The sequence below is a fragment of the Lepidochelys olivacea genome, assembly GCF_965140295.1.
Source record: "Lepidochelys olivacea isolate rLepOli2 genome assembly, chromosome: 1".
Classification (NCBI taxonomy): domain Eukaryota; kingdom Metazoa; phylum Chordata; order Testudines; family Cheloniidae; genus Lepidochelys; species Lepidochelys olivacea.
The window spans coordinates 229,981,543-230,009,332 of NC_140411.1; the positions used below are offsets into that span (position 1 = coordinate 229,981,543).

At 40.3% G+C, this 27,790-nt stretch overlaps 1 protein-coding gene across 1 annotated transcript in view; it reads right to left on the reverse strand.

Annotated features, from left to right (window-relative positions):
- Positions 1 to 3,051: 3,051 nt before the first annotated feature.
- Positions 3,052 to 27,790, reverse strand: part of PARVG (parvin gamma) — a 33,078-nt gene continuing 8,339 nt past the window's right edge. Inside the window, exons 4-13 of the mRNA XM_084637841.1 lie at positions 24,093 to 24,195; positions 22,039 to 22,179; positions 21,529 to 21,644; positions 20,398 to 20,453; positions 18,394 to 18,416; positions 16,441 to 16,502; positions 16,275 to 16,343; positions 14,285 to 14,386; positions 6,433 to 6,505; positions 3,052 to 4,835 (exon numbers count right to left, since the gene is read on the reverse strand). Of these exons, the coding sequence (XP_084493967.1) occupies positions 4,756 to 4,835; positions 6,433 to 6,505; positions 14,285 to 14,386; positions 16,275 to 16,343; positions 16,441 to 16,502; positions 18,394 to 18,416; positions 20,398 to 20,453; positions 21,529 to 21,644; positions 22,039 to 22,179; positions 24,093 to 24,195 (825 nt within the window). The 3' untranslated portion in view covers positions 3,052 to 4,755. The remainder of the gene's footprint in view (positions 4,836 to 6,432; positions 6,506 to 14,284; positions 14,387 to 16,274; positions 16,344 to 16,440; positions 16,503 to 18,393; positions 18,417 to 20,397; positions 20,454 to 21,528; positions 21,645 to 22,038; positions 22,180 to 24,092; positions 24,196 to 27,790) is intronic.

Here is a 27,790-nt window from a genome sequence, read left to right on the forward strand (position 1 = left end):
GCAAGTGCACTGAGTGCATATTGGGTAACTGGCCCTGCTGCCAACATTCCTGTCCTCAGAGATTCTCTTCCCAGTAGGGCTCTTCTCTTCTGCTGTCTGCTAGACAGTATATCTGCTTGAGAGACAGTACAATCTAAAGGAATAACGATGGGAGTGAGGCTTAGGACCCTGTCAATACTGCTCAAGTCTTTGCTGGTGGCTCACTGTGTAGCTACTTACAAATCACTTCTCTACTTCAGTGTACCCATCTTTAAAATGAGGACAATATAACAAGCTGATAACACCCTGAATTCACCCTGAATTGTTTAGCATTCACCCTACTAGCAGCATCTTGGATCACCTGTTGAATATTTAATAGAACTGTGCAATATTTTTTCTGTCTTCTAAAATTATTTGATTCACTCAGAGCCATTGGCTCCTTAGAAATACTTGCCAGTCTTCAATCCATCATAATTCAATTTATATGCCTACTTATATGGTGTAATGAAAACAGAATAGATTAGAATTCTAGTAGCACACCCAATTCTCCCCTCGGGGAATACTTAATTTCTAGGATTTAAAAATTACAGGAGAGTTACATTTGTATATTTAATTATATGGCAAGGCAAATTATTCCATGACATGTCCATATTGGGGCATTACTTAAAATGTCATGATAGATTTGCCAGTAAATACAGAACAAACAGGCTTATTTTTCTTTTATTGACTGATAATCATAAGAGAAAAAAGAGAGCAAGTCTGTCACTGGTTGTGCCAGGCACAAATAACATCTTAGAATAATAATAAATAACTCTCTTTTCCCCAGTTCCATGCTGATGGAATATGTGCTTTAGCACGGTCACTCTGTATTTACTAATCAATCTATGACAAATCTATAACTGTGTCCCATACATAAGTAGTGCACTTGTACATATTTCTATAGAAAATTATGGAGTGGGTGGCTGTCTAATGGATTACCAAAATTCTAAAGTATGCTTTACGAATCAGACATAGGCTTTTTATAATTAAACATATGCTTATTCAAGACATCTCGCACATTATGAATTGGCTTAAAGTGTGAAAGACATTAAAATATTCATTTTTCAGTCTCTATTTTAAAGTTACTGATTCAACTACATTAGTTGTCATCCTTTTGAAAACATACATCAAAAATAAAAATAAAAGATTACTCATTACAAAAGGGCTTACGAGAACTTGAGGTGGAAAGGAGAGCATAGTCCATCCAACTATTCAAGAGCTAGATAGGTATCTGGCATAAATCGATCCATTGTCCTCAAAAGAGCTGTATTTATTTACACTAGCTGAGGATCTGACCACAAGATTTTAAATGCTATGAGATGAAATCTAAATATTTGCTTTCCCACAGCCCTACCTTCCGTTCCATTACATTATTTACTGGAACTTCCCCTTTACGAAAAGAGCACAAGATGTTCCAAAATCAGGACCATCTCCAATTTTCAAGACAGAGAATGATTTTCATTCATTTCAGAGTAATACATTTGAAGAGCTTTTATGTGATCAGCTGTGGGAATTGCACTCTTGATCTGGTGATGGAGGGGGCATGGTTAATGGACAGACATGTTTTGGAGAAAGGAAAAGGGAAAGTTTGAAGGTGTGCTTTCTGGAGAAAGGGATTGTGAGCCAGCACTTATGGATCATATTCTTGGCTCTGCACTAACTTGCTAACCTTTCTGTGCTTCATTTTCTCCATCTGTAAAATAGGGATGTTAAAAGTAGGAAAGGGTCTGTAAAAAGTAGGAAAGGTTTATTTGTGTGATATGGACTACTGCCTAGCTAGGAATTGGACTGAGATCACCAACTCATTTCACATAGACAACAAGGAGGCCGGTGGCACCTTAAAGACTAACAGATTTATTTAAGCATAAGCTTTCATGGGTAGAAAACCCACTTCTTCAGATGCATGGAGTGAAAATTACAGATGTAGGCATTATTATACTGACACATGAAGAGAAGGGAGTTACCTCACAAGTGGAGAACCAGTGTTGACAGGGCCAGTTCAATCAGGGTGGATGTAGTCCACTCCCAATAATTGATAATGAGGTGTTAATTCCAGGAGAGGGAAAGTTGCTTTTGTAGTGAGCCAGCCACTCCCAGTCCCCATTCAAGCCAAAATTAATGGTGTTAACTTTGCAAATGAATTTTAATTCTGCAGTTTCTCTTTGAAGTCTGTTTCTGAAGTTTTTTTGTTCGAGTATGGCTACTTTTAAATCTGTTATTGAGTGACCGAGGAGAGTGAAGTGTTCTCCTACTGGCTTCTGTATGTTACCATTCATGAGGTCTGATTTGTGTCCATTTATTCTTTTACGTAGAAACTGTCCGGTTTCGCCAATGTACATGGCAGAGGGGCACTGCTGAGACATGATGACATATATCACATTGGTAGATGTGCTGGTGAATGAGCCTCTGAGAGCGTGGCTGATGTGATTAGGCCCTATGATGGTGTCCCCTGAATAGATATGTGGACACAGTTGGCAACGGGCTTTATTGCAAGGATAGGTTCCTGGGTTACTGGTTCTGTTCTGTGGTTGCTGGTGAGTATTTGCTTCAGGTTGGGGGGCTGTCTGTAAGCGAGGACTGGCCTGCCTCCCAAGGTCTGTGAGAGTGAGGGATTGTTTTCCAGGATAGGTTGTAGATCGTTGATGATGTGCTGGAGAGGTTTTAGCTGGGGGCTGTATGTGATTGCCAGTGGTGTTATTTTTCTTGTTGGGCCTGTCCTGTAATAGGTGACTTCTGGGTACCTGTCTCACTCTGTCAATCTCTTTCCTCACTTCCCCAGGTGGGTATTGTAGTTTTAAGAATGCTGGATAACGATCTTGTATGTGTTTGTCTCTGTCTGAGGGATTGGAGCCAATTCTGTTGTATCTTAGAGCTTGGCTGTAGACAATGGATCGTATGATGTGTCCTGGATGAAAGCTGGAGGCATGTAGGTAAGTATAGCTGTCAGTAGGTTTCCGGTATTGGGTGGTGTTTATGTGACCATAGGCCACTAAAAATACATCATCTAGTAATGACTTCCAGTCACTAACAACATGGGCTGGATTCTAACCAATTACCTAACGGCAAAAGGCTGTGCCTATACCATAGTACCAGTCCCCAGAGTCATTAAATCCCTCTGTGATGGACATTCTATTTCTGTATCCTCAGTAATCTAGCGGTGTTCTAATCTTCATGTAATGTTCCGGTAAACGTATCAGTGAATAAAGAACACAAACTTTTAAGGTCTTCCCCTTCATTAGATGTTTGGAGCCCATCAGGAGAATAAAACAAGATATCTACAGAGATTCATACATGAGATAACCCTAAGAATGTATGTCAGATATGAATCTTTTGGAATAGCTGATTTAATTAACTTTTGCTATTGAAGCAGGGTGCTCTTTTTTGGTAACTTGTTGGCGCCAGACATTGGATTTTCCTTTGTAAAATGTATCTTGATAATTAGCATAAATGCAAATGGCATTATGATGTTCATAGCGGTTTGTGGAACTCTCTCCTTCAGTAGCTTTGCATAATTATAATTTTTCAAAGCCAAATATACATGAAATGCAAATTTAAAATAACTTTAAGGTCAAATGAAGCTGAAGAAAGCCGCAAAGGGCATAGGACTTAAACACCAGGGTGGCAGTTAAAGGAGAGGAATGTGGCTTTTGCAGCCACAGTTACATTAGGGTGGGGATTGCGTGGGTGCATACCTTAGTGGCAGCTGCTGGAGGTATTGTACAGAATAGGTATCCTGTATAGTCCCAATACAGTTTGTGTGCCCCACAAGAGCAAACTCAGAAGTGGCAGCTACAAAAAGGTTTCAGTATAAACTCCCGTCAGTGCTGGACTCTGAGTGTTACTGGGATAGAATGAGCCACACCCCAACCCACCCTCCCATGCACCCTTATAAGGGGGAAGGTGGAGTCATGTTAGCCTCTCCCCTTGCACTTAGATAGTGCAAAGACTAGTATTCAGGCTGGCCATAAGTAGGTGCACAAGAGTTGCAGGGAGAAGAGGGCTGCAGCAGGCCACAATGTTGTGTTAGATTAAAGGGCAAATAAGGGGGCTCTTTCATGGTTTTTTAGGAGGTATGGAGGACCGGGGAAATCCACAATACTGTACAGTGGATGGCCTGCATAGTCTCACCAATGTAAATGTATTTTAAGAGGCAAGCAGGTTTTTTCAAACAGTTCATGCCTTGTCAAGTTTCATACCGCTAGCCATTTTTTAAAATTATTAATCTCATCATCCTGCCTGAAAATGTAGTACAGGAGTTATTAGACTATGGGCTTCAAGCCCCCTTGGAATCTATCCATGGACTTCAACTCCATCATGGTGCTGCAGCAACCTCAGTGCAAGTACAGGTGCGAAGTTCTAAAAATGACTTCCAGCTCCCTCGCTGATAAAAGGGTGAGGTGTTGAAGCAGGGGCTGAGGTAGCACATTGACAAGTCTTTACAGCATTTGGGGGCCTTAGACGAAGCAAGGGGTGGATTCTGTTTCTGTGGCAAAATTCACAGCCAAGGAACAGCAGAAAACACTGGCCCCTGAATACGCACGTGCACACACATTTATATTATAGATAGCACAAGTTATATAACTGCAACTTTGCAAGCATACACACTTTTCAAAGCATATTAATACAACAAGTGTCATACAGGGTGTGCGCATGTGCAAAGTGGCAAACACATAGCTAGGGACTGAAAATTAAACCCAGCATACACTAGCAAGAAAATCTAGCTCTTGGTTTCACTCTTCATGTTTCTTTGGTCTTGTATTTGGAATACAAGCAGTACAAAACCTGCAATGTAGTCTTCATATCTCTGTTCACTATATCTGTGGATACACAAGAAAGAAACAAGCCTTCACATGTTAAAACACTGAAGATAATCTTTCACTTTCCCCAAATTACAATCTAACTACATTTCCTGTTTTGGTTCTTGATTTAAAGTTTTTAGATTTTCTTGATAACTGTATTTTTTGTGATTCTATTATAATGTGAATAGTAGCAGACATTGCCTTAACTCTTCATTTCCTGGCTTTGTAGTGTTTGCACTTTATTCTGTGGTGTGTACTTCCTGCTTTTTGAAGGTTGCAGTTTTCAGCTGCTAACTTCCATATTCTGAAAGTGCACAAGGTACTGCTAAGCAACCTCAACTCATGTTTGACAAGGGTTTTTGCTAGTTAATACATCAACTTGTATGCAAACTACTACTTCTTCCAAACGATGAGAGACATAGAGGGCTTGCTGCTCCTCTTCAAGTAATGTAAATGTATGGCTTTGTACTGAACATAGACCAGCAGTAGGACCACTAGGCCAGATCTTCAGCTGGTGTAAACAGTGTAGTTCCATTAAACACCAACACTCATCAGCTGAGGATCTGGCCTATGTAGCTGTACATAAATGATACACAGATGCTGGAGTTTATATTTCCCACATTAATCAACATTAGACATTATTTGAGGCAATCCTCCACATTTAGAGAAATGGATGTCCAATGCTTTTAACCCACTCAAAGAAAAGGTATACCCAGAGGCTTTCACAGATTTAGCTTTCACAGTTTAACTAGACTGGTTCACTGAACTTCAAGTTACAAGTATAGGGCATAAAGGCTCCAATTTTTCACTGCATGCTCACAAATCACTCACATTGACATTAATGACAGCTACCCATGAGTAAAGCTGGTTGGAAAAAAACATCGAAAATGTTAACGAAAAAAATTAAACAAATTTTCATAATTCCCACACCTTCCATTTTTTGATTGTCTCTACCCAATGACGTAGGTACAGATAGATGACCATTCCATGTGCTCATATGTACACATACCCCAATCTTGTTCATGAGCGGACTACCCAACTGGGAAAAGATGCCATTTTTAACACTTGAATCGCTTTCTGGGGAACATGGTAAAATGCCCATCACTTAACATCTTTAAATAAAGACTTGAGGTCTCTCTAAAAATATATGCTGTAGTTCAGCAACACATTATTGGGCTTGATTGAGGAATGATTGGGTGAAATTGAATGGTCTATGTTATTTAGGAGCTTGGATTAGAGGATCATAATGGTCACTTCTGTCTCTAAAAATCTACTAATACATTCACATCCTGATTTTGGCAACGAGGTCCCACAGACAACACACTTACTCCTAATTGGTAATTTCAGCAACTACAGATGTATATTACATAATTTCATTCTTGCTTTAAATGGTGTTAACTTACCAAACAGTGGGTATTGTAACAATAGAACTTTTTTTTTAGTGTAGACTAGATTGTTAAAATATGGGATATATACAGGAGATGTGAAGCAAAGGAAATGTTATGAAATATGTGGTTGTCATGTTGGAGAAGATTCTCTAGCTGAGTATCTTAGCTTTTCATGAACCAGAGCAAGAATCATTCTCTTCCAGAACAATTACTATGTTATGACTCACCTTCAGCATTGACAGGAAAATCTAGAAGACCTCCATCTGTCAGCAAAGCCACTGCAAGGTTAACATTGTGAAGCTGTTGATCAGATGAGATCAATGAAACAAAGTGAACTCAGGCCAAATATAGATAGTGCATGCTTTATTTCTTTGGTAGTTGAAATGGGAGTTAGCATTGCTGTACCAACATTTTTTTCATACTCTCTTTAGTTCTGGTGAAAAGCTTATAATCAATCACTTCTATCAATTACCAAATCAGAAAAATAGAAACCAAATTTCCTTTAAAAATTACATGAGAAGGGATGCAGAAAGATCAATTCATTTAAAAGTTTTCTGAAAATCTTGCATTAATGAGAGCCCCAAAAATTAAAAGTTTGATAAAAACACAGGGAAATGTTTAACAAATTAAATTTGCAGAAAGTATTCTATTTTTCATTTAAAATCCTAAAGGTTTGAAATTTTCTGAGCAGCTGTAAATACAAACATTAGGATAATGTTTTAACATACAAAGGTCTACTGATGATATCATCATGGATATCGCACTTGAGATATTAAGGACACTTCTAGGAATCAAGTATTTTTCAAGCTCTTGATTTTTATTTATTTACAGTTACATTCCAGATCCCATTCACCTCTTGATTTTAACAATCTAAAGTCAAGTTGTCTATTTACGTTCTGTCACAAGACTATTCCTTTAATGAAGTAAGAACAAAAACAAAAATTTAAATTGCTTCCTTAACCATTCTACTGCTCCTGATCAGCTTATCCTCCAGGAGGTACTGTGTACAGTGCTGGCATGCTGTGCTTTTTAACCTCCCCATGTTACGCACTTATGTCCAACCATGCATAAGCTGAGCAAGAGCTTATTGCTCTTTTATTTTGAACTAAAGTGATACCTTTATGTTCCACCTGGTTTTGTGATTTACAGATAACAATGACAGAGTTTGAAACTAGGTTTAGATTCTTCTTCAAATCCATGGCAGACAAGGAAAACAAGAGGATTATACAGAGCTACAAACTTCACCTGGGGATGAATAAAATGATTGTTTAATGAAGTCACTGAGTGAGGAGGATCAGATGTTTCCCTCAGCAAGTTTATGAGACTTCCACATAAAAGTAGAATGCTGATCTTTTATATAAATCTTAAGACACAGTACTGATACTTACTACTGATAGGCAAAATGGTTTGGATAAAGGGAGCACATTCATCTTTCTGCACTTCCAGATGGAACCAGAAGCACTGTAATACTGTTCAGCATTTCCAGCCTGATAGGAAGTTGGAAATATGAGAAGTCTTGGATAAAAGTCTACTCTAGTGGTTATAGACTCCTCTGCCCCATGCCACTAGCTTGTCTTCCTCTCCATCTCTGACATGTCCTCTTTCCAGCCTGAGCACAGAAGCGAGTTCATGTGCATGAAGTGCAAGCTGGTGGCTGTGCTGGAAGAAAAGATTCTTGGATTGGAGGAGAGATACTACTGAGAATCAGAGAAGGTGAAGAGGAAATACTGTTACCCCAGGTTCAAGGAAGAAGGGACCTGGCCACCAAGGAAATCAGAGAAGAAGCCTGGCAGTTCATAACCACCAGAGGCATACGGTCACGGTCAAGCTTGCTTGCAAAAAGTTCTCCAACTGTCCAAGGAAGACAGATAATTCTTGTTGGAGATTCATACTCAGAAGAATCAAAAGAAATTCTGCAAGGCACAGGCAGACAATAGGACAGTGTGCGGATTTCCTAAAGCCAAGAAATGAGACACCACTCTAAGACTGGATAGGCTTCTGAAGTCGACAGGCATCACCATTGGTGATGATGCCTATTGGAACTAATGACACTGTATTGTGGGATATTTTGCAGATAGTAGATGACTTCAGGGAACTTGGAAGTATTCTGAAGAAGAATGTCCAAGTGATCTCTGAGATCCTTCCTGTCCCACGAGTGAAAGACGACAAAAGGCAGAAGATTCTGGAAGTGAATTGTTGGCTAAGTAAGTGATATAGTGTTTTGGGTTTATGGAACATTGATCCACTTTCTATGGGGAGAGGGGATTATATAGTCTGCATGACCTCCATCTCAGTAGTAGGGGAACCAATCACTTTGGGGACAGGCTGGCTAGAATAGTCAGGAGAAAGCTAAACTAATAAGGTAAAAAGAGGGAAGATATGAGCACTCAGCACAAAATTGAGATGTTGAAAACAAAATTAATCAAGGAACCAAAGGACACGAAGAGAAGAAATTATTGAATTGCCTATACACTATGTTAGGAGCCTGAGTAATAAACAAGAGGAACTGGAATTGCTCATTTATGAGCATAAATTTGGTCTAGTTAGCATTACTGAAACATGGTGAGATGATTCTCACATTTGGAATGTTAAAATCAATGGTTATAACCTATTTAGGAAGGATCAAGTAGGGAAAAGGGGAGGGAGAGTGGCACTCTTTGTCAACAGTGGAATTACCTGTTTCCAAATCACCAATAACATAGAAGAAAATGATCTTCAATGCTTACAGATCAATGTCCTAACAGATAAAACACACAGATGGAGTACCAGATGGTGTCTGCTATAGACCACCAAATCAGTGTTAGGAACAGGATAACCACCTCCTTTGCACTTATCTATAATGTGAAGGAAAATAAGCTGCATGATCATGAGGGACTTCAATCTGCATGACATATGCTGGAGATCTCATGCTGCCAGTACCAAAACATCCCTGGAATTTCTAAACATTATAGATGACAATGTCCTAACAAAAAAGTGTTGCAGCCTACATAGGAGAATTCTTTATTAGACTTTCTCCTAACAGATGAAGAGGAACTGATCACAGAACTAAAAATTAATGGTAGCTTAGGTACAAGTGATCATGATTTGCAAGCAGAATAAAGTCCAGACCATTAATATGTACACCTGGTTCTTTAATGGGGCCAATTTCACAAAGCTGAAAACAATTATGACCCAAATCAGCTAGAAGGAAGAATTTAATCAGAAAAATGTGAATGATAATTGGGAATCATTTACGAAAATCTTACTAGATGCCCCAAAAGCCACAATCAAGGAACAAGCCTGTGCTGGTTAAAAAAATGACCTGGTTTAGAGGAGAAGTAGGCAGCTATAAAAAGTAAGAGTGAGTGTGAGTGTAAAAACAAATGGCATAATGGGGAAGGTGATAGTAATGAATACAAATCAGAAGTTGGGAATTGTAGAAAAATGATAAGAGAAGCAAAGGGACAGAGGAAAATCTATGGCCAGCAGAGTTAAGGACAATAAGAAGGAATTTTAAAAATATTTTAGAAACAAAAGAATTCTAACAATAGTATTGAGCCATTGCTAGATGGAACTGGTAGAATTATCAATAACAATGCAGAAAAGGCAGACATGGTCAATAAATAATTCTAGTCTATATTGGGGGGGTGGGGGAGACAGATGATATAGTCTCTTCATATGGTGAAGATAACACTCTTTCCATTCCACTAGTTACTCTGGAGGATGTTAAACAGAAGCTACTAACGTTAGACATTTTATATTAGGAGATCCAAATAACTTCCATCCAAGGATTTTAAAAGAACTGGCTGAGTAGTTTGCTGGACCATTAATGTTGATTTTCAATAAGTCTTGGAGCACTGGGGAAGTTTTCAGAAAACTGGAAGAAAGCTAATGTTGTGCCAAATTTTAAAAAGGATAAACAGAATGACCCTGGCAATTATAGGCCTGACATCAATCTCAGTCAATATAATGAAACCGCTGATATAGGAATCAATTAATAAAGAATTAAAGGAGGGTAAAGTAAGTGATGCAAATCAACATGGGTTTATGGAAAATAGATTAAATCAAACTAACTTGATATCTTTTTTAGCTGAGTTTACAAGTTGGGTTGTTAAAGGTAATCGTGTTGACATAGTATACTTTGACTTCTTTAGGGCATTTGACTTGGTACTGCGTGACATAGTGATTAAAAAACTAGAATGACATAAAATTAACATGGTACACATTAAATGGTTTAAAAACTGGCTAACCAAATAGGTCTCAAAATGTAACTGTAAATGAGGAATCATCATTGATGGATGTGTTTCCAGTGGGCCCCACATGGATTGGTTCACTATTTAACATTTTTATCAATAACCTGGAAGAAACCACAAAAACATCATTGATGAAGTTTGCAGATGACACAAGATTGGGGGAGTGGTAAATATTGAAGCGGACGGGTCACTGATTCAGAAAAAACTGGATCGCTTGGTAAACTGATCACAAGGAAACAATATATGTTTAATACTGCTAAATGTAAATGTATACATCTAGGAGGAAAGAATATAGGCCATGCTTATATGATGTGGGACTCTATCCTGGGAAGCAGTGGCTCTGAAAGATTTGAGATCATAGCTGATAATCAGCTGAATATGAGCCCTCAGTGTGACACTGTGTCCAAAAGAGCTAATGTGATCCTTGGATGCATAAACAGAGGAATCTCAAGTAGAGCAGAGAGGTTGTTTTACCTCTGTATTTGGCACTAGTGTGACCATTGCTGGAATACTGTGTCCAATTCTGGTGCACACAATTTAAGAAGGATGCTAATAAATTGGAGAGGGTTGAATGACTAAAGGATTAGAAAATCTGTCTCATAGTGATAGACTCAAAGAACTCAGTGTATTTAGCTCAACAAAGAGAAGGTTAAGGGAGACTTGATTACAGTCTATAGGTACCTACATGAGGAACAAATTATTTAATAATGGACTCCTAAATCTAGCAGAGAAAGGTATAACCCAATTCAATGGCTGGAAGTTGAAGCTAGACAAATTCAGACTGAAAATAAGACATAAATGTTTAACAGTGAGGGTAATTAACCATTAGAACAATTTACCAAAGGTCATGGTGGATTCTCGATCACTGACAATCTTTAAATCAAGATTGGATATTTTTTCTAAAACAGTGGTTTTCAACCTTTTTTATTTCCAGAGACCTAAAAAATTTTGAATGGAGTTGCAGACCCCTTTGGAAATCTTAGACATAGTCTGCAGAATCCCAGGGGTCTGTGGACCACAGATTGAAAAGCATTGTTCTAAAATATATACTCTGGGAATTATTTGGGAGAAGTTCTATGGCCTGTGTTATACAGGAGGTCAGACTAGATGATCACTGTGGTCTCTTCTGGCCGTGGAATCTATGAACCTCCCCCCATCCCAATTCCTGCTCTCCTCTCCCCTCCTCCTGCTCATCCTCTGGTCCCTAAATCCCTCCCCTTCCTAATCCCTCTGCATTCCCACTAGAGTGGCCAGACATCCCAATATTGGGGACTTTGGCTTATATACTCAGCCATACCCCCCAACCCCTGAGAAAAAAAAGTGTTACAATTTTTCACATTTACTATCTGGTCACCCTCATTCCCACTGTGGCTTCTTCCTCCTTTTCCTCCACGCTACCTAGGCCCAGCAACTGGGAACACTGAGAGAACAAGAGACAGTCTCCCTGCTCTCAGTTCCAGTGCCCAAGTCCACAATGGCCCCAGCCCACAATGGCCCACAACTACTGAAGAAGCAACTGAAGAGAAAGTCTTGTGCAGCCTTGCAGCTCAGGGCTTGGAGCATGCTTGGTTGCTCTGAGGGGATGGTACACGTGCAGTCCTGTCACACAGAGGAGCAATGAGAGGATGGAGCGTGCTCAGTGAAGACAGAATCTTCAGGGAATTTAGCTGCCACACTCAAACAACACTCTATACTGACCATGTGCCAACTGAGAGGCTTATAAATTGACCAAATTTGGGCAGTTTTTCACAGGGATGGCAAAAATCCTCACAAAAACCACCTCCTGCTTCAAAGAATGGAGGAGCTAGAACTTCTCAGCAAATGGGTTGTGAAAATGTTTTTAGTATGGGCAAAACAACAAAGTTCCCCCTAACCTTGTTCTCAGAAATAGGTGAACTGTTTTAGTTGGAAAAAAAAAATTCAGCCTGAGGCAGGTACCTTGCCTGGAAAAGTATAGCCCAAATAGTTGAAGTTTGGCAAAGTTATGATCAACTGAGAACAAGGTCTTATAATGGGATTTATGGGAAGTATCAAGGCAACCTTAACTATAGGTGAGCCTTCCAGTTCCACCTATAATAAAGGAAAGGGGGGAAGGGATAGTGCCATCCTCTGACATCAAAGGGAGGGTGGTGAAGCAAGAGATCAGAGAGTGCACCACCCATTGTTGCCACAGGATGAGCAGGAGGATAACTCCAACCACTGATGCCCTGCTGAGGAGATCTCTAAGAGGTAAAGGATAGTTCCATCCTATGTTGAGCAGGGTTCTGCCGCCACCACATTTGGTTTCTTTTCAGTTTACATACATTCTAGATATATCCTAATATCGATTTTCCTTTATTTTTCAGTGTTTTCCCCCCTCACTAGAATTCACTCCAATTTCCTCTGCCCAAGATACACAGACTGTATTTACTGGTTTTGAACTATCAGCTTTCAACTTGAGTAAAAGACAATACACAATAATGATCCTGAAGGTATGGCTGGTTGTCACCACCTTTTATAACAGGAATGTCATGTTTTAAATCTCAAAGGAGTTCTGCAGTGAAGGTTACAGTGTCATGTTCTACTGTACCAATTAATGTCTAAAATGTGGGGGAGTTAGAGTACATAAGGGATTTGGGGGAAGTGTTTTAAATTGAAATAAAGTCTCTGAACTACAGTAGTTAGATTTTTATATCACTCAGGGTGTAAGACAGGGAAAAAAATTAGTAAACAATGCTTTGACCAAAAGCAGTACCTGGGATTAACTTTGCTAAAATGAAAATTCTTGACATATTCAGTATCACAGCAGAGTGCTTCACACTCTCAGTGGATTCCTCTCTGAAGGCAGTGTCCAATGGGTAGAGGCTAGGACTGGGAGTCAGTAGTTCTGGATTCTAATACCAACTCTGCCACTGTCTTACTCTGCAATTTACCTCCAAAAAATGGAGATATCTACATTCCTCACAAAAAAGATGTTTAGGCATCATTAACTAACAGGGCTGGTCAAAAGAATGGGGATTCTTTTCTACAAAACTCTTTGAACAAACCAAAAACATGTTTGTTTTGTTCAAACTTCTTCATGGGTTTTACTGATTTTTTTCCTTCTAAAGTGATTTGAAATTAAAATGTTTTGTTTCCAATTTAATGGAATCAGAGCAAAAGAAATAGTGGAGAAAGAAAAGGGAGAGGGTGATTGAAGATGGAAAACTTTCATTTTGATTCAATTCAAATTTATTTTTTCCCCAAATCTAATTATCAGAGTTTTAAAACAGGGTCAGTATTTGACAGGCTGTATGTACTAGGGCTCTCAGCTTTGCTAACAGAGGTCAGGTGAATTGATGTTAGCAACAGCAGGAAACTTTTAGAAAAGTTACCTTGCCTACGTGGGGCCTTAGCAGTGGTTCCATCAAGTTATGGTTGAGGTACATTTGTGGGACAATGTGAGGGAATCTCTGTGGCCCCTACACTTGCTGTGTCACCCGTGTGGCTAAATGGAAGAAGCTGTTGGTCTAATATTGCATTCGCATTCCAACCCATACAACACAGAGATGTTTATTTAAAGCACTATGAATTCAGTGCATTGGTCTGGTTAACAAATGCAAATAATGATCACTTTCATTTTGTAGGATCATGGTAGATTTCAGTATAGCCTTGGGGACAGGGACTTGTTTTTTTTAAAAATTAATTATAACATGCTTAGAACACTCTTGTGTGTTGTCTAAAGCTGCTATCCTGCAAACTCTTGATCATATGATTAACTTTACACATTGTCAGTAGTGTCTGTGATTTCAGTGGGGCTAATCATGTGCATAAAGTACAGGTAAGGTGTTTGCAGGATCCGGGCTTAAGTAAATAAATAATAACCTACCATTTCCGTAGCACAGTTTGGGTTCAGGAAGAACTCCCTTAAATTCAGGAAATAGCCCCCAAGTTGTCCAATTAACAAAAGCAAGATAACTCCATCTGCAAACTATAAGAAGAATCACCTGAGTATTATTTATTAAATTGGCTTTTACCAAAGCCAGGGAAAAAAAGATTCAAAGAGTTTTACTCAGAGAGATAAATGTTCTTCTATGGAAAGAAGAATTGAGAATATACAGTATAAATTATACAAACTGGTGACTTATTTCTTTGACCCCAATTTATACACACAATGTCATTTCTATCTATATAAGGCTCATAAATTCCTATTAGTGTAGCAGGAATGTAACACTGTGTGGAGGATAGCAATACAAATGTCCCATATTTGAAATGTCCCATGTTTGAACAGATTTCAAACAAAAATAAATACGCATCACTACATAAAAGGAAATTTCATCTAGGATTCCTGATAGCAGTCCCTTCAAAAGCTCCATTCTTGGTAATTAACACTGCAGTCTCCAGCCATACAATGCAAGCCAGTGGAATTATTATTGCGTCAAAGGTTTTAATGGTTGCAGTGAAGTGTCAGCTGTAGGCTAGATTTCCCCCACCCTTTCATGTGCATGCCAAGAAGGAAAAAAGCACAAGGAACTTCCGCATCCCAATCTGCTTCCACTTGTTCACCCTACTCAGAGGCATGGGAGAATCACAATTCCTGTACTCTCGCTAGCATAAGAACGGTTTCCCTCCCACTTATGTGCCCCAAGAGGTGCCAGTTGCACCAACGGGAGGTGGGAGGAGACAGAGTTATAGCACCTCACCTCCTCACTGGAGTGAGCAGGCTGCACCCATCCTCACAGATGGTGCAGTGTGAACTCTCCCCTGTGCTCTGTGAGGGATGTGTCTGATGAGTGCAAACCCTGTTGGAACTCCTCCAGAGGTGGTGGCTCCACGTTGTTCCCAGCGCAGGGCTGTGCCTCTGGAACAATCATGCCCTATAAATAAGGCTACGATTTTGTCACAGAGGTTGCGGAACTCACAGGATCTGTGACTTCCGAAGACCTCCATGACTTCAGCCCTGGCGGCTAGGAGCTGCAGGGTCTTGCTGCCTTCCACAGCAGCAGGGAGCGGTGAGGCCCCCCAACTGCCAGTCACCATGGGCATGGGGGGTACCCCACAGCTTCCGGCCACCGTGGGCAGGGGGATCCCCGCAGCTCCCTGCTAACCGTGGCGGGGCAGGAGGACCCCCACAGCTCCACATAGCGGTGGTACAGGAAGATTCCCGCAGCTCCCCACCTCTGGGGCTCTGAGCCCCCACAGGTGGTGGGGTCCCCGGAACTCCCAGCCACCCCGCAGTTGCCCAGCTCCTTCCCATTTTATCATGGATATTTTTAGTGAAAGTCACAGACAGGTCACAGCTTCCGTGAACTTTTCTTTATTGCCCATGACCTGTCCGTGACTTTTACTAAAAATTCCCATGACAAAAATCTTAGCCTTACCTATAAATTATGACCTAGATTTTCACAAGTGTCCAGTGATTTTGGGTGACCACCTTCAGGCACTTTAAAGGGGGCTGATTTTCAGAGGGCTGGAGGTCAGCACTTTGTGAAAACCAGGCCTCTCGACCATGTCTTAAGTTAGGCACTCAAAAAATCACTAGTCACTATGGACAATTTAGGCCTAATTTTCAAAGATGCTGAGCACCCACATTTCCAACATAAGTCAGTGGAAGATGTAGGGGTTCAAGAGCCTCTGAAAATCAGGACCTATATGACTGCAACCTTGGGATGGTGTTCCATACAAACCCCTTATTTTCAATTACTTATCATATTGGCATTAAAAATCCTCCCAAATTGACACTTGATATGCCTGAACTCAGGCTATGAATGAATGTGTATATTTGCCAAGTTTAAAAGAGAAATATAGGAATTTTGGAGGTGACAGGGAATATTAACGTAACCGACAGACATTTTAACATACATCTCAAAGAGTGCTACCTGAGAGTCAGCATCTTTCACGTTTAATCCTAATTTTCCAACATGCTTGTTGACAAATTGCAAAAGCACCTAAAGAATGGGAGGGGGGAAAATGGAATTTTTAGAGAATTCGTTAATTATATCTTATAATGCAAATGTCAATGCCTGTTTAACGTTTAAAAGTTACCTTTTTCACAGCATCCAGTTTGTCCGGTGCATGTGAGAATAATTCATCAAAGGCATCAGCTTCTATGGCAAAATATTCAATAAATGTTAATTGGGATTCTCTGGAGTAACTACTAGACCAGTGGTTAAAATAAACTGAACTGGGAGTGTGGGAACCCTCCCTGTAGAAGCCCAGGAGAAGTCGAGTTGAGGAAGAGCACTGCTCCCTGATATTCTCTTCCCCACTTCATATAAAAGAGAAGAGAGAGCTGTGCTTCCCCTGACTTTAACTCCTATGTCAGACAAAATAGTTTGTTTTTAATCAGCTTCCCTAATTTTCACAGGCATGGGTTCTCATAGTTTGTGCTGCCATTAGCATGAGCCCTAGGCAAGCTGCAGTTCCATGGGCCCTATAGTTCATCTCTTTTCATGTCCGCGCCTTAACCCTGAACATTTGCAATAAAAATCAGTAGAAAATAAGTGGCATATATTACCATTCTTCAGTACCTGAAATTTCCATTGACATCAATGGGAGTTTTGTACAAAAACTGAGGGTGGAGAATGGCCCTACATTCAGTGATAGAAATATTTGCCCATAATTCTAAATCCATAGATTTGAAGGTCAGAAGGGACCAGTCTGACCTCCTGCATAACACAGAGCATAGAACCTCACCCAGTAATTTTGAGTAACATTACATGTGAGAATTAGGGCTGGAAATTGGAATGAAATTCGGACATTTTCAGTGAAAAATGGAAATGAAATTTTTGTGAATTCCCACCCCAGTGACCCATGAACACAATTGCTTTTGCCTGAGATGAACAAAGTTCTCCAACTCGATTAAAGTCAGGGGCATTATGCCAGCGTAATTAAGAAGAGATTGGGGCTTCTATGGTGTGGGAAGTGAATTCAGCTTTGTTTAGGAGAGAGACTACTCATCAAAATTGGCAGCTATACTACATAAGTATTGAGAGAGTGCCACTGGATCTCATTCTCCCTATTCAATTGTGGGTTCAGTATTGTTGGGAAACAAAGAATAATAAATCAATAGCAGGAATGTGTGTAAATCCTACAGCATTGTCACAAACTAGAGAGCCTTCTTCTGGAGCTAAGCTTTGTGTTTTTCTTCCTTACTTTAAGCAAGATATATTTTTTAAAAAATAGATTAAAGACTGAAGAGTGAATTAAGGTTTCTTCCTTTGACAGATTCATCTGCAGGTTTTCTGCATTGTCTCAGTTTATAAATGAAGACCACTTAATGAAATAACTGATAAAAAATAAATACATGTTCAATGAAATACTTTGTCTCTGCACTGGCTGTTACTGGTCATATGAATTGCACAGAAGAGAATTAAAGCAGCCCCATTTATTCACTGAGGGTGAAATTTACCCCTTTGCAGATAGCAAGGCTCAAACAGGCCTTGTAAGTCCCCAAAATGGAGCATAAGTGGTATAGAAGCCTTCTGCTGACCCTCTTCACCAGGGTGAATTTCACAATGAAATGTTTTACTTCCTTCGGTGGTTCTGATGGTACATTCAGCTTTGGATTAACCTGGTTGTTAAGGTCTGTTATCAAATGATAATAAAGTTTCAAAACGTTATTTTGCAAACTAAAGAAAATAGACCTGAATGAAACTGGCAGCAAGTCAGAAGCCCAATTCTACAGCTATTACACACATGAATAGTTCAACTGAAGTAAATGGGATTCATCTCACTTCACCCCTCCATCATTTTGCCTCCCTCGATTTTATTTCTCATTGCCAGTATGGCTTTAGGCTCTCCTGTGGGGTGATCAAGTGGAACCATGATGGGCCCAGTTCTGATCTCCTCCCAGTATTATACCATTGTAACTCCACTGGATCTCATGGGGATAGCCCTGATTTATCATTACGTCAGTGAGATCCGAATTGGATACATACAACTTTTGAAAACAGTATGCAGTAAAGAAACACTGAATTTGGCCTTCAGAGTACTTACTTGACTGGCCTTCTAAATTCTCTCTAAAGATTCAACAACAAAAAGAGAATTAGCAAAAACATATAGCAGAACTAATCCAATTTCTAAGCAAAGCATATCTGTGCCATAAGGATCCCTATGAAGTAGGAGATAGAATACAGAACCTCACCAGTTATTTGCCAGAGGTAGCTTTCCAACAGACAGTTTTATAGTGCACTGTATTTATGTGTTCTTGGAAGAATATAATATTTTAATTGGCACACAGACTAACGCACATTTATTTTATAAGCACAGTTTTCCAACGAGCTGCTCACAATACTAGAATTTGAAGTTGTGTTAACATATAAAATATAATAGTTGATGATGGAACTGTAGAAGGGAAAAACTGTTTCCAGCTCACGGTGCGACCTCCATAATTTCATTGTGTCCCATGGCTGAGCTCATATAATAATTAGAGAATCTCACAAACTGAGCGAGATCAGATTGTTCTTTCTTTACTACCAAAATAAGGAAAAATTGCTGAACTCTGGTAATGTATTAATACAATAGCTATAAATTAGTAATATGTAAACTGGTTTTGTTTTTATACAATTGCAGTTTCAACCTCAGATGTATAAACCTAACATGCTTGGTTTACTAACTATGTCATTTGTCAGGTTTTGCTAAGACCAGTCAAAACCAGTAAGAGCTCTGCAAGATGAATAAATGCCTCTACTTCGTCCAATGGCAGTAGTGTTTATTTAGCATGGCAGTAGGTTTACTAAGCCCTGAAAATGCTTAAATTACTGAACCGATTGTAACTAAATGGCAACCAGACATGATGTATAATTGAACTTTTTGGTAATAGCAATTTCAGAATTTTTTTCTGATCCGGTCAATGTGTTGGTGTGACGTATTGGGAATATGTTTATATGAACTTATGACTTTCAGTTTGATTTTTATGAACTCTTTGTGTGATTATATGCTTATTTGATTCTGTATGCTGTCATGTAAAAATTACATCTTCCCTCTTTTGCAAAGGGTCTGGCACCTAAGGGGTTGACCCTCGATAAGGACAATCAATAGTTTAATAACCTGGCCCTAGGAGGACAGTGGAGACCACTGGCCAGAGATTACTGACTTACTAATGACTGTTATCCATGGTAACAAATATAGAGGATGCTGAAGGCCACATCTAGAGTTAGTTGAACACTGATTCATTGAAATCAAAATGTTCTGATGAAAATTTTGTGAGGAAGGTTTCTAAAGTCCAGGATGGAGTCTTATTAGTGAGTGAGACACACCAACCCACCACAGAATAGCCAATGCCCTACGTCCACCTAGGATGTGGGTGACCCAGGTTAAAATCCCTCCTCCAAACCAGTGACTTAACCAGCGTGAATGCCCTAACCTTTGGACTATTGCCTATTATTGGGGTGGTGTATCTTTTTTCTGCCTCTCTTGTATTCATTCATAAAATGTTTTGAAACATTGCCCTTTTGATCTGATGCAGAACAAAAACAAATTTTGAAATCTGGAATTTTTTCATAAAATGAAATTGTTGCCTTCCAACCACCCCTAGCCACAGCCCATAGGGGGCTAGAGGCTGGAATAACCCCAGGGGAAGGCCAGGAAGAGAAAAGGTCTAATAAACAGTTGTTAAAAGAAGACTTACTTTAGCAAGGGGGCCAAAACCAGAAGACAAGACTGAACAGAGAATGGTGTCAGAGGATCCTGGACTCACTGAAGGATACTGATTAATACCAAAAGAGCTCCCAGGAAGGATGAGGAAATTGAGGGAAGGTCTTGTGTTCAGGCATTTGTTGTTTCAGATATGAATATCTCTTGTGCTTTGTCTATGAGTAAAGTGTGACTGGTTTAGAAATTCCTTTGCAGAATGTGTGTGTTCCCTTGTTTTAATTCACAATGTCCCAGAAAAGTGAAACTGTAAATCAGGGTATCAACGTGGGTGGAATTCTGGAAAGCACATGCTTAAGTTATTGGAAAATGTATACAATGTATAAAACAAAATGTTTCTTCTCTTACCTGTTCTCCGTGATATATTCCACTGCATTTTCTGTCCTTAATCCTGTTAAGGTACGCTGTTAAACAGAAAGCCAATATAGAATAATATTTAACTGCAAGGACTATAGAAGGAAATGTGTTGGAGTAAAGGCAACTTTTATTAACAGTTTGCAGCTATAAACTTTAAGTTTAAAATATTCACAAGTGCTTAAGTGACTTAGGAACCTAAGTCCAACTGTCAAAAATGACTTTACTGGCGTCTTGTATGGTCAAGATCTAGATCTTCCTGTCAGAGGCTATCCATACAATAAAGCATTTAAATCCAGACTTTCCTCGATGTAAATGTGTAGAGAGCAAGCCCAAGGTATATGCATCACTTAAGTCCCATGTGTAGCCCTGCAAATAGGGATTAAGTGGACTTTAAGGGGGATATAGGCCTCATGCTATGTTCTATATGCAAGGGAACTTCACCCACAGTTAAAAATCTGACTCAGTATTGCCAGCTTCCACAATTATATCACAAGTTGTGGGATATGTGATGTTTTTCTTAAAGCCCCAGATCCTAGAGTCATGTAACTATGTGAGGATCTCAGTTTTCATTTCATTACCTAAATAAATAAAATTCTGAAGGTAAATTCCTAGCCCTCATAGGTGTGGAGAAAAGCTTGAAAATGTGACCCAAGTGCACCCTAAAGTCACAAAAATCAGAAAGTAAATAAAAACCCCAAATTTTTAAAAGAAAAATCTCATTATTTTTAGGCCAATCTCAGGATTTTGGGAAGCAGACAAATGAATTTTGAACAGTTGGGGTTATAATCAGTTATAATTTTCCATCCACCAAGAGTAACTCTGCTTTCAGTCTGAATGCCTTTTATTTTACATTAAGTGGAAACAGCAAAAGCGTAGCAGGAAAGTCTCAATGACAAAGCATTGTGTTTGTAGTCTCTGTAGAACGCTACCTCTGAACTGAACACAAAATGGCTGGTTACTCCTGCAAACAACAGATTTCTAGAATTAAAAGGTGAATTACACAGAAAACAAAAGCAGAACAGTTATACAGTGATATTCACCACACTTTTCTTCCACTGTATTTTTTAATTTCTTGTGAGATTTCTGTGACCCCATGGCAGCAAAGGAAAGAGCCATAATTACCTCAATGATTATTACTTCCACACTAATATTTGAAGGGATAGGCAGATCAGGTTGGAAGTGCTTTGCTATTGCAATCAGAAGATATAATGTGCTCAGTAAGTCCTTCTGGAAGATAGCTGTTTCATGTAAAGAAAGCAAATTATAAGTAATGTGCAAACTCATTACAGCCTAATAATAATACTTTGTATTCCCATTGCCCCTTCCTGAGAACATTCTAGTGCTTTACAACCAAAATATGAAATATGCCTCCAAATATGCTTGTGAGGAAGGGCAGATTAGTCCCATTTTATAGCTGTGGGAATGAGGCACAGAAAGATTAAAGAGACCTGTTCAGGGTCAAATAGGAAGTCTGCAGTTAGACACAGGAGAACTGGGTTCAGTTCCTGGCTATATTTCAGTGCCTTAACCCCAAGATCATCCGTCCTTTAGCAACATCATCTTAGCCAAGTAAAACCCCAGAACAATGTATTTTTATGAGGTAATTTCCTTGCATTTTACTTCTCCACATACCATCAACACTCCATTTCAGCTGGCTCTCTTCTAGTTGTAAACACTGGCCCACAGCTTCCAGAATAACAGCAAGTTTACGCTTCTGTTTTTTTTCCGTCAGTGCCATCTTCTCAACATCCAGCCTGAGAGATCCTAGTTTTTCTGAGATGGAGCATAGTTAAAACAAAACAAAGCAAGATTGATGTGTTTTAACAGCACTGTAGAGACAATACAAAATCATAGCAGAAATACCAAAAAAAGTCTTGATGTAAGTGATCAGTATAATTTAATAAATTATATAACGCAGACCCAAAACCTGCAATTGGATGTGCATAGGTACTCCCTTGGGTTCATGCAGAATCTCACTGACATCAATAAGGCTCCGCACATGGTTCTGACTGCATGGTTCTGATTGCCCTGCAGATTGACTTTTAGCCACAAGTGGTCCACACCCTGGGTTTTACCAGTGGGAACTGCAGGAATCCAATGAGTGAATCTGCCCTGTAGATTGGTATATGTGCTGAGCACATAGCAGTTCATATAAAAAAAAATCTTAGCTCATAGTTGTGACATCACAGCCCCAAATTATAAAAGAAAACCAATCCTATTCATGAGCCTGGTGGCACCACTATGATTTATGAGATTTGATCAGAAGATTAGGAGGTGAGGGCCAATCCAGTTGCAGTCAAAGTCGAGTGGAGAAGAGGATGAAGACCGCAGTAATTAGAGGGACGGTCATGGGGGGAATGGTAGACCATAACTTTAGGCTGGGCATTGATTCAAGAGGCCAAACCTTCAACTAGTATAAAATTGATGTTGCTCCATTGAAGTGAATATAGCCACATTGATTTTCAGCAGCTGAAGTTCTGGCCTGAGGTCTCAGACTATGGCTTTTAAATATATATTGTGACAAAATTCCTCCTCTACCTTGGTGGATCCTGTGCTTACTGGCAGATTTTGCTCACCTCAGAGATTCACAGTAGCCCTCAGTTTGGCCACTTTCGTGGCTCAAATCTGCCATTCACTCAGATAACCTCATCACTGGCCAGCATGGGGAAAAGGAAGGAGAACAATCCTCACAGTCTCTGCTGGTCCACCTAGTGGGTCAGGGGACAGGCCAGGGACCTTCCCCTCTGGTGGGACCCACAGTCCAAGTCACCTTCTCCTGTATCCAATAGGGAGTTGGGGGGGACTTGGGCCTGCCCTCTACTCCGGGTTCCAGCCCAGGGCCTTGTGGATTGCAGCTGTCTACAGTGGCTCCTGTAACAGCTGCGTGACAGCTACAACTCCCTGGGCTACATCCCCATGGCCTCCTCTGTATCCTGAACGCAGGACCTTCCTCCTGATGCCAGATAGCATTTGTACTCCTCAGTCCTCCAGCAGCATGCCCTCTCACTCTCAGCTGCTTGCACACACTTCACTAACTGGAGTGACAGCCTTTTTAAACCAGGTGTCCTGATTAGCCTTAATTAATTCTAGCAGCTTCCCAATTGGCTACAGGTGTCCTAATTAGCCTGCCTGCCTGCCTTAATTAGCTCTAGAAAGTTCATGAGTGTTCTGGAATAGTCCCTGTTATTTTACCCAGGGAAAAGGGACCTGCTTAACCTGGAACTAATGTATCTACCTTCAACCGCTCTTTTGTAGCCATCTGGTCTGATCCTGTCACAATACATATATATGTATAATTGTAGTGGTGATTCCAGCTGGTATTTATGGTAATATCATAAATCATATTCACTGTCATGGCTTACAATGTCATCAGCACCTCTTGGAGGTGTTAGAACCTCAGACTTCAAAGTTAACCTTTTTACTCTCTATATAAACAACGGAATAAAAAGACTTTCCAAAGGTTGGTGGGGAAGGGTAGATCAAGCACCTGTTCAGGATTAGAATTACCACATATGGTTCACAGTGCAGTGCTCGTGTCTATTTGAGTGCATTAATAATTAGTACGATACCAGCAAGCAAAGCTGTTCTTACAGTTTAGTGTGTTTGGTTTTTATTTTATCTGTGAGCTTCTGCACTGAAGAGCATGCGAGATTTATTAGGGAGCAGAGCTCAAAGAAGCGACTTACCCAAGAGATGATGAAGTATCAGCCCATCAAACAGATCTTCTTCCAGGCTTTTTACTATGATGTGTTCCTCTTTCAGGGATGTGTTAATCCAATCTATCAAGAGCTGCAGGGAAAAATCAAACAGTCAACAATGATATATCTGTTGTTGGAACAAAAAGTGGGAAAATAAATGGTAACACTTGACCACCACAAGAGTGCACCTTTCTCCTTTGTCTTTTGTTTTGTTTTCATCCTCCATCGAGTCTCTCCTTGTCTTTATTTTATTTCAGTCCTCTCTCTCTCTCAACATCATGCCCCTATTTTCTCTTTCCAACTCTCTTCTCTCTCCATTTTCATTTTCTCTCCTCCTCACCCACATCCGCTTTATTTTCAATTCATCTCACTAAGTGGCATATACACAGTATGTAATGGAATACATCTTTGTGTGGTAAAGGAAGGTGCTCAGATTATTTGTGTCCTCTCTGCTGTGGTTGATCGAATGTGTTTCAGCACTTCAAAATATGAAATGCTTAAAGGGTAGAATTCATTCTGTGCAGAAAGCCAGTGAAACCCACCGGTGAATATGTGTTATGGGTCCTCTTCTGTGCCTGATCCGCAGAGGGTATTAGAGTAGCAGCCGTGTTAGTCTGTATTCGCAAAAAGAAAAGGAGGACTTGTGGCACCTTAGAGACTAACAAATTCATTTGAGAATAAGCTTTCGTGAGCTACAGCTCACTTCGTCGGATGCATTCAGTGGAAAATAAACAGCGAATGCATCCGATGAAGTGAGCTGTAGCTCAAATAAATTGGTTAGTCTCTAAGGTGCCACAAGTACTCCTTTTCTTTTTAGAGGCTATTAGTCTGTTACAGCCCAGCTACAGAGATTTGGCTCTAGCTCAAGCTGTGACAGCTCATGCTTTAGTTCTGGAAGCCCCCAGTTCTATGGTCCATGCTCATGTCTGTCCCAATTAAACCCTACTTGGAGGGCTTAATTGGTGTATCAGTTTTGTGCTGCTTCTCTGCCCAGGGGTGAATGGAATCCTGAATAAGCCTATTTTCCCCTCATTAGACTGTTCGTCAGGCTGAAACATTCCAGTCCATATTGTTACTCTGAAGACATGCTTCTCAAAGAAAAATGTATGAAAGAAAACTTAAAAACCCTATGAGATGTTTGAAAATTCACAAGAAACTAAAAAACCTCTCTGCTCTATATTGATGAGCTCTCGAAGTGTGTGTAATGTATATTCAAAGCCAAGAGACAGCAGCATTTCACTCAGTGAACTGTGGTTCTCTCTTCACCTAATGCCGAGAGTTCAAGTTCTGACGATGCATTGGATTAGTGCAGTTTGAACTGGCAAGCTGAGGGCAGTGGCATAAGCTGATGAACTGCACTGCTGAAAATAGAGTCACAAGCTTCCTGGTTCACCTGTTTTATCTTTTAACAGCCATCTCCCTAGCCTACAGCTTAGGCAACATTGCCTTACCTCTAGCTACCAGGGTCTCCCCAGGCAGCAGTACAGAGAAGTGTATCTGAAAATACAGAAGAAAAGAACAGGTAGGGAAAAGAAAAAGAGTAGTTGAAGCAGAACTTTGCTACTAACTTCTTCTTGCTTTAAGCACTTCACATTTTACCTGTAGTTTAATAATCTTGGCAACTGAGGTGGCCCATCTTGCAGCTTATATTTCTTTGCCCACAAAGCCACCCTGATAAGAACACCCAATTAAATCAGGAAACTAATTTAATATTTTCCACAAGTGAGTTTCTTTGCTTCTCTAAGGCAGCCCTTGAAGCGACTCCAATGTCTCCCATTATAATTGCCTTGCTAAAGGCTCGGTGTCAGAGCTGTGAACTCTCCAGACAAGGAAGACAATGCCTGCCACTCCCCGATATGCCAGAAGGAATTACTGATGGTGAGCAACATAAAGCATCTCTCTTCCCCTGGCCAGTGAGGAAACGGGTGAATCCAGTGGTTCTCAAACTTTTGTACTGGTGACCCCTTTCCCATAGCAAGTCTCAGAGTGCGACCCCCCCCCTTATAAATTAAACACTTTTTAATATACTTAACACCATTATAAATACTGGAGGCAAATAAGGGGTTTGGGGTGGAGGCTGACAGCTTGCAACCCCCATGTAATAACCTCCCAACCCCCAGTTTGAGAACCCCTGGGTTAGTCAGTCAAACCCAGGTTGCATGGTCTGTAACCATGAATGGGGTCAACAGCAAAGCTCACAGGAATCTTCACAATCACAGGCTAAAGAAATCTTTTATTTTGGCAACTTGTGAAGAATGAATTCAGTGTCTTTAGTGATTCCTTTTTGCTATACCACCTCTCAGATTCTCTCGTTTATTAAAATATGGTAATGGTAAACCCTGTTGCAAAAATTAAATCCTTCATGAACCGATTGTGAGCTCATTAGGTTTTAGGAAACATATAATATAGAAACACACAAATATATGTTTAGGGATTTGTGAATATGAACTATACATACACACCAACACTCAAAGGGCATTTTTAAAATACCTGTCACAAAGTCTGTCCTATCTCGGGGCCTCTCCTTCTGCCCCTCCACCCCCACGAACATGATACAGTTCTGTGGTGACCTGGAATCCTACTTTCGACGTCTCCGACTCAAGGAATATTTCCAAAACACCTCTGAACAGCACACTAATCCACAGAAACCTTCCTACCAACACTAGAAAAAGAAGGATTCTGCGTGGACTCCTCCTGAAGGTCGAAACAACAGACTGGACTTCTACATAGAGTGCTTCCGCCGATGTGCACGGGCTGAAATTGTGGAAAAGCAGCATCATGTGCCCCATAACCTCAGCCATGCAGAACACAATGCCACCTGCAGCCTCAGAAACAACTCTGACACCATAATCAAAAAGGCTGACAAAGGAGGTGCTGTTGTCATCATGAATAGGTCGCAATATGAACGAGAGTCTGCTAAGCAGCTCTCTAAACACCACATTCTACAGGCCATTACCATCTGATCCCACTGAAGGTTACCAAAAGAAACTACACTATTTGCTCAAGAAACTCCCTGAAAAAGCACAGGAAAAAATCTGCACAGACACACCCCTAGAACTCCAACCAGGGGTATTCTATCTGCTACCCAAGATCCATAAACCTGGAAATCCTGGACACCCGATCATCTCAGGCATTGGCACCCTGACAGCAGGATTGTCTGGCTATGTAGACTCTTTCCTCAGGCCCTACGCTACCAGCACTCCCAGCTACCTTCGAGACATCACTGACTTCCTGAGGAAACTACAATCCATTGGTGATCTTCCAGAAAACACCATCCTGGCCACTATGGATGTAGAAGCCCTCTACACCAACATTCCACACAAAGATGGACTACAAGCTGTCAGGAACAGTATCCCCGATAATGTCATGGCAAACCTGGTGGCTGAACTTTGTGACTAACCCATAACTATTTCATGTTTGGGGACAATATATAGCTTCAAGTCAGCGGCACTGCTATGGGTATCCACATGGCCCCACAGTATGCCAACATTTTTATGGTTGACTTAGAACAACGCTTCCTCAGCTCTCGTCCCCTAATGCCCCTACTCTACTTGCGCTACATTGATGATATCTTCATCATCTGGACCCATGGAAAAGAAGCCCTTGAGGAATTCCACCATGATTTCAACCATTTCCATCTCACCATCAACCTCAGCCTGGACAAGTCCACACAAGTGATCCACTTC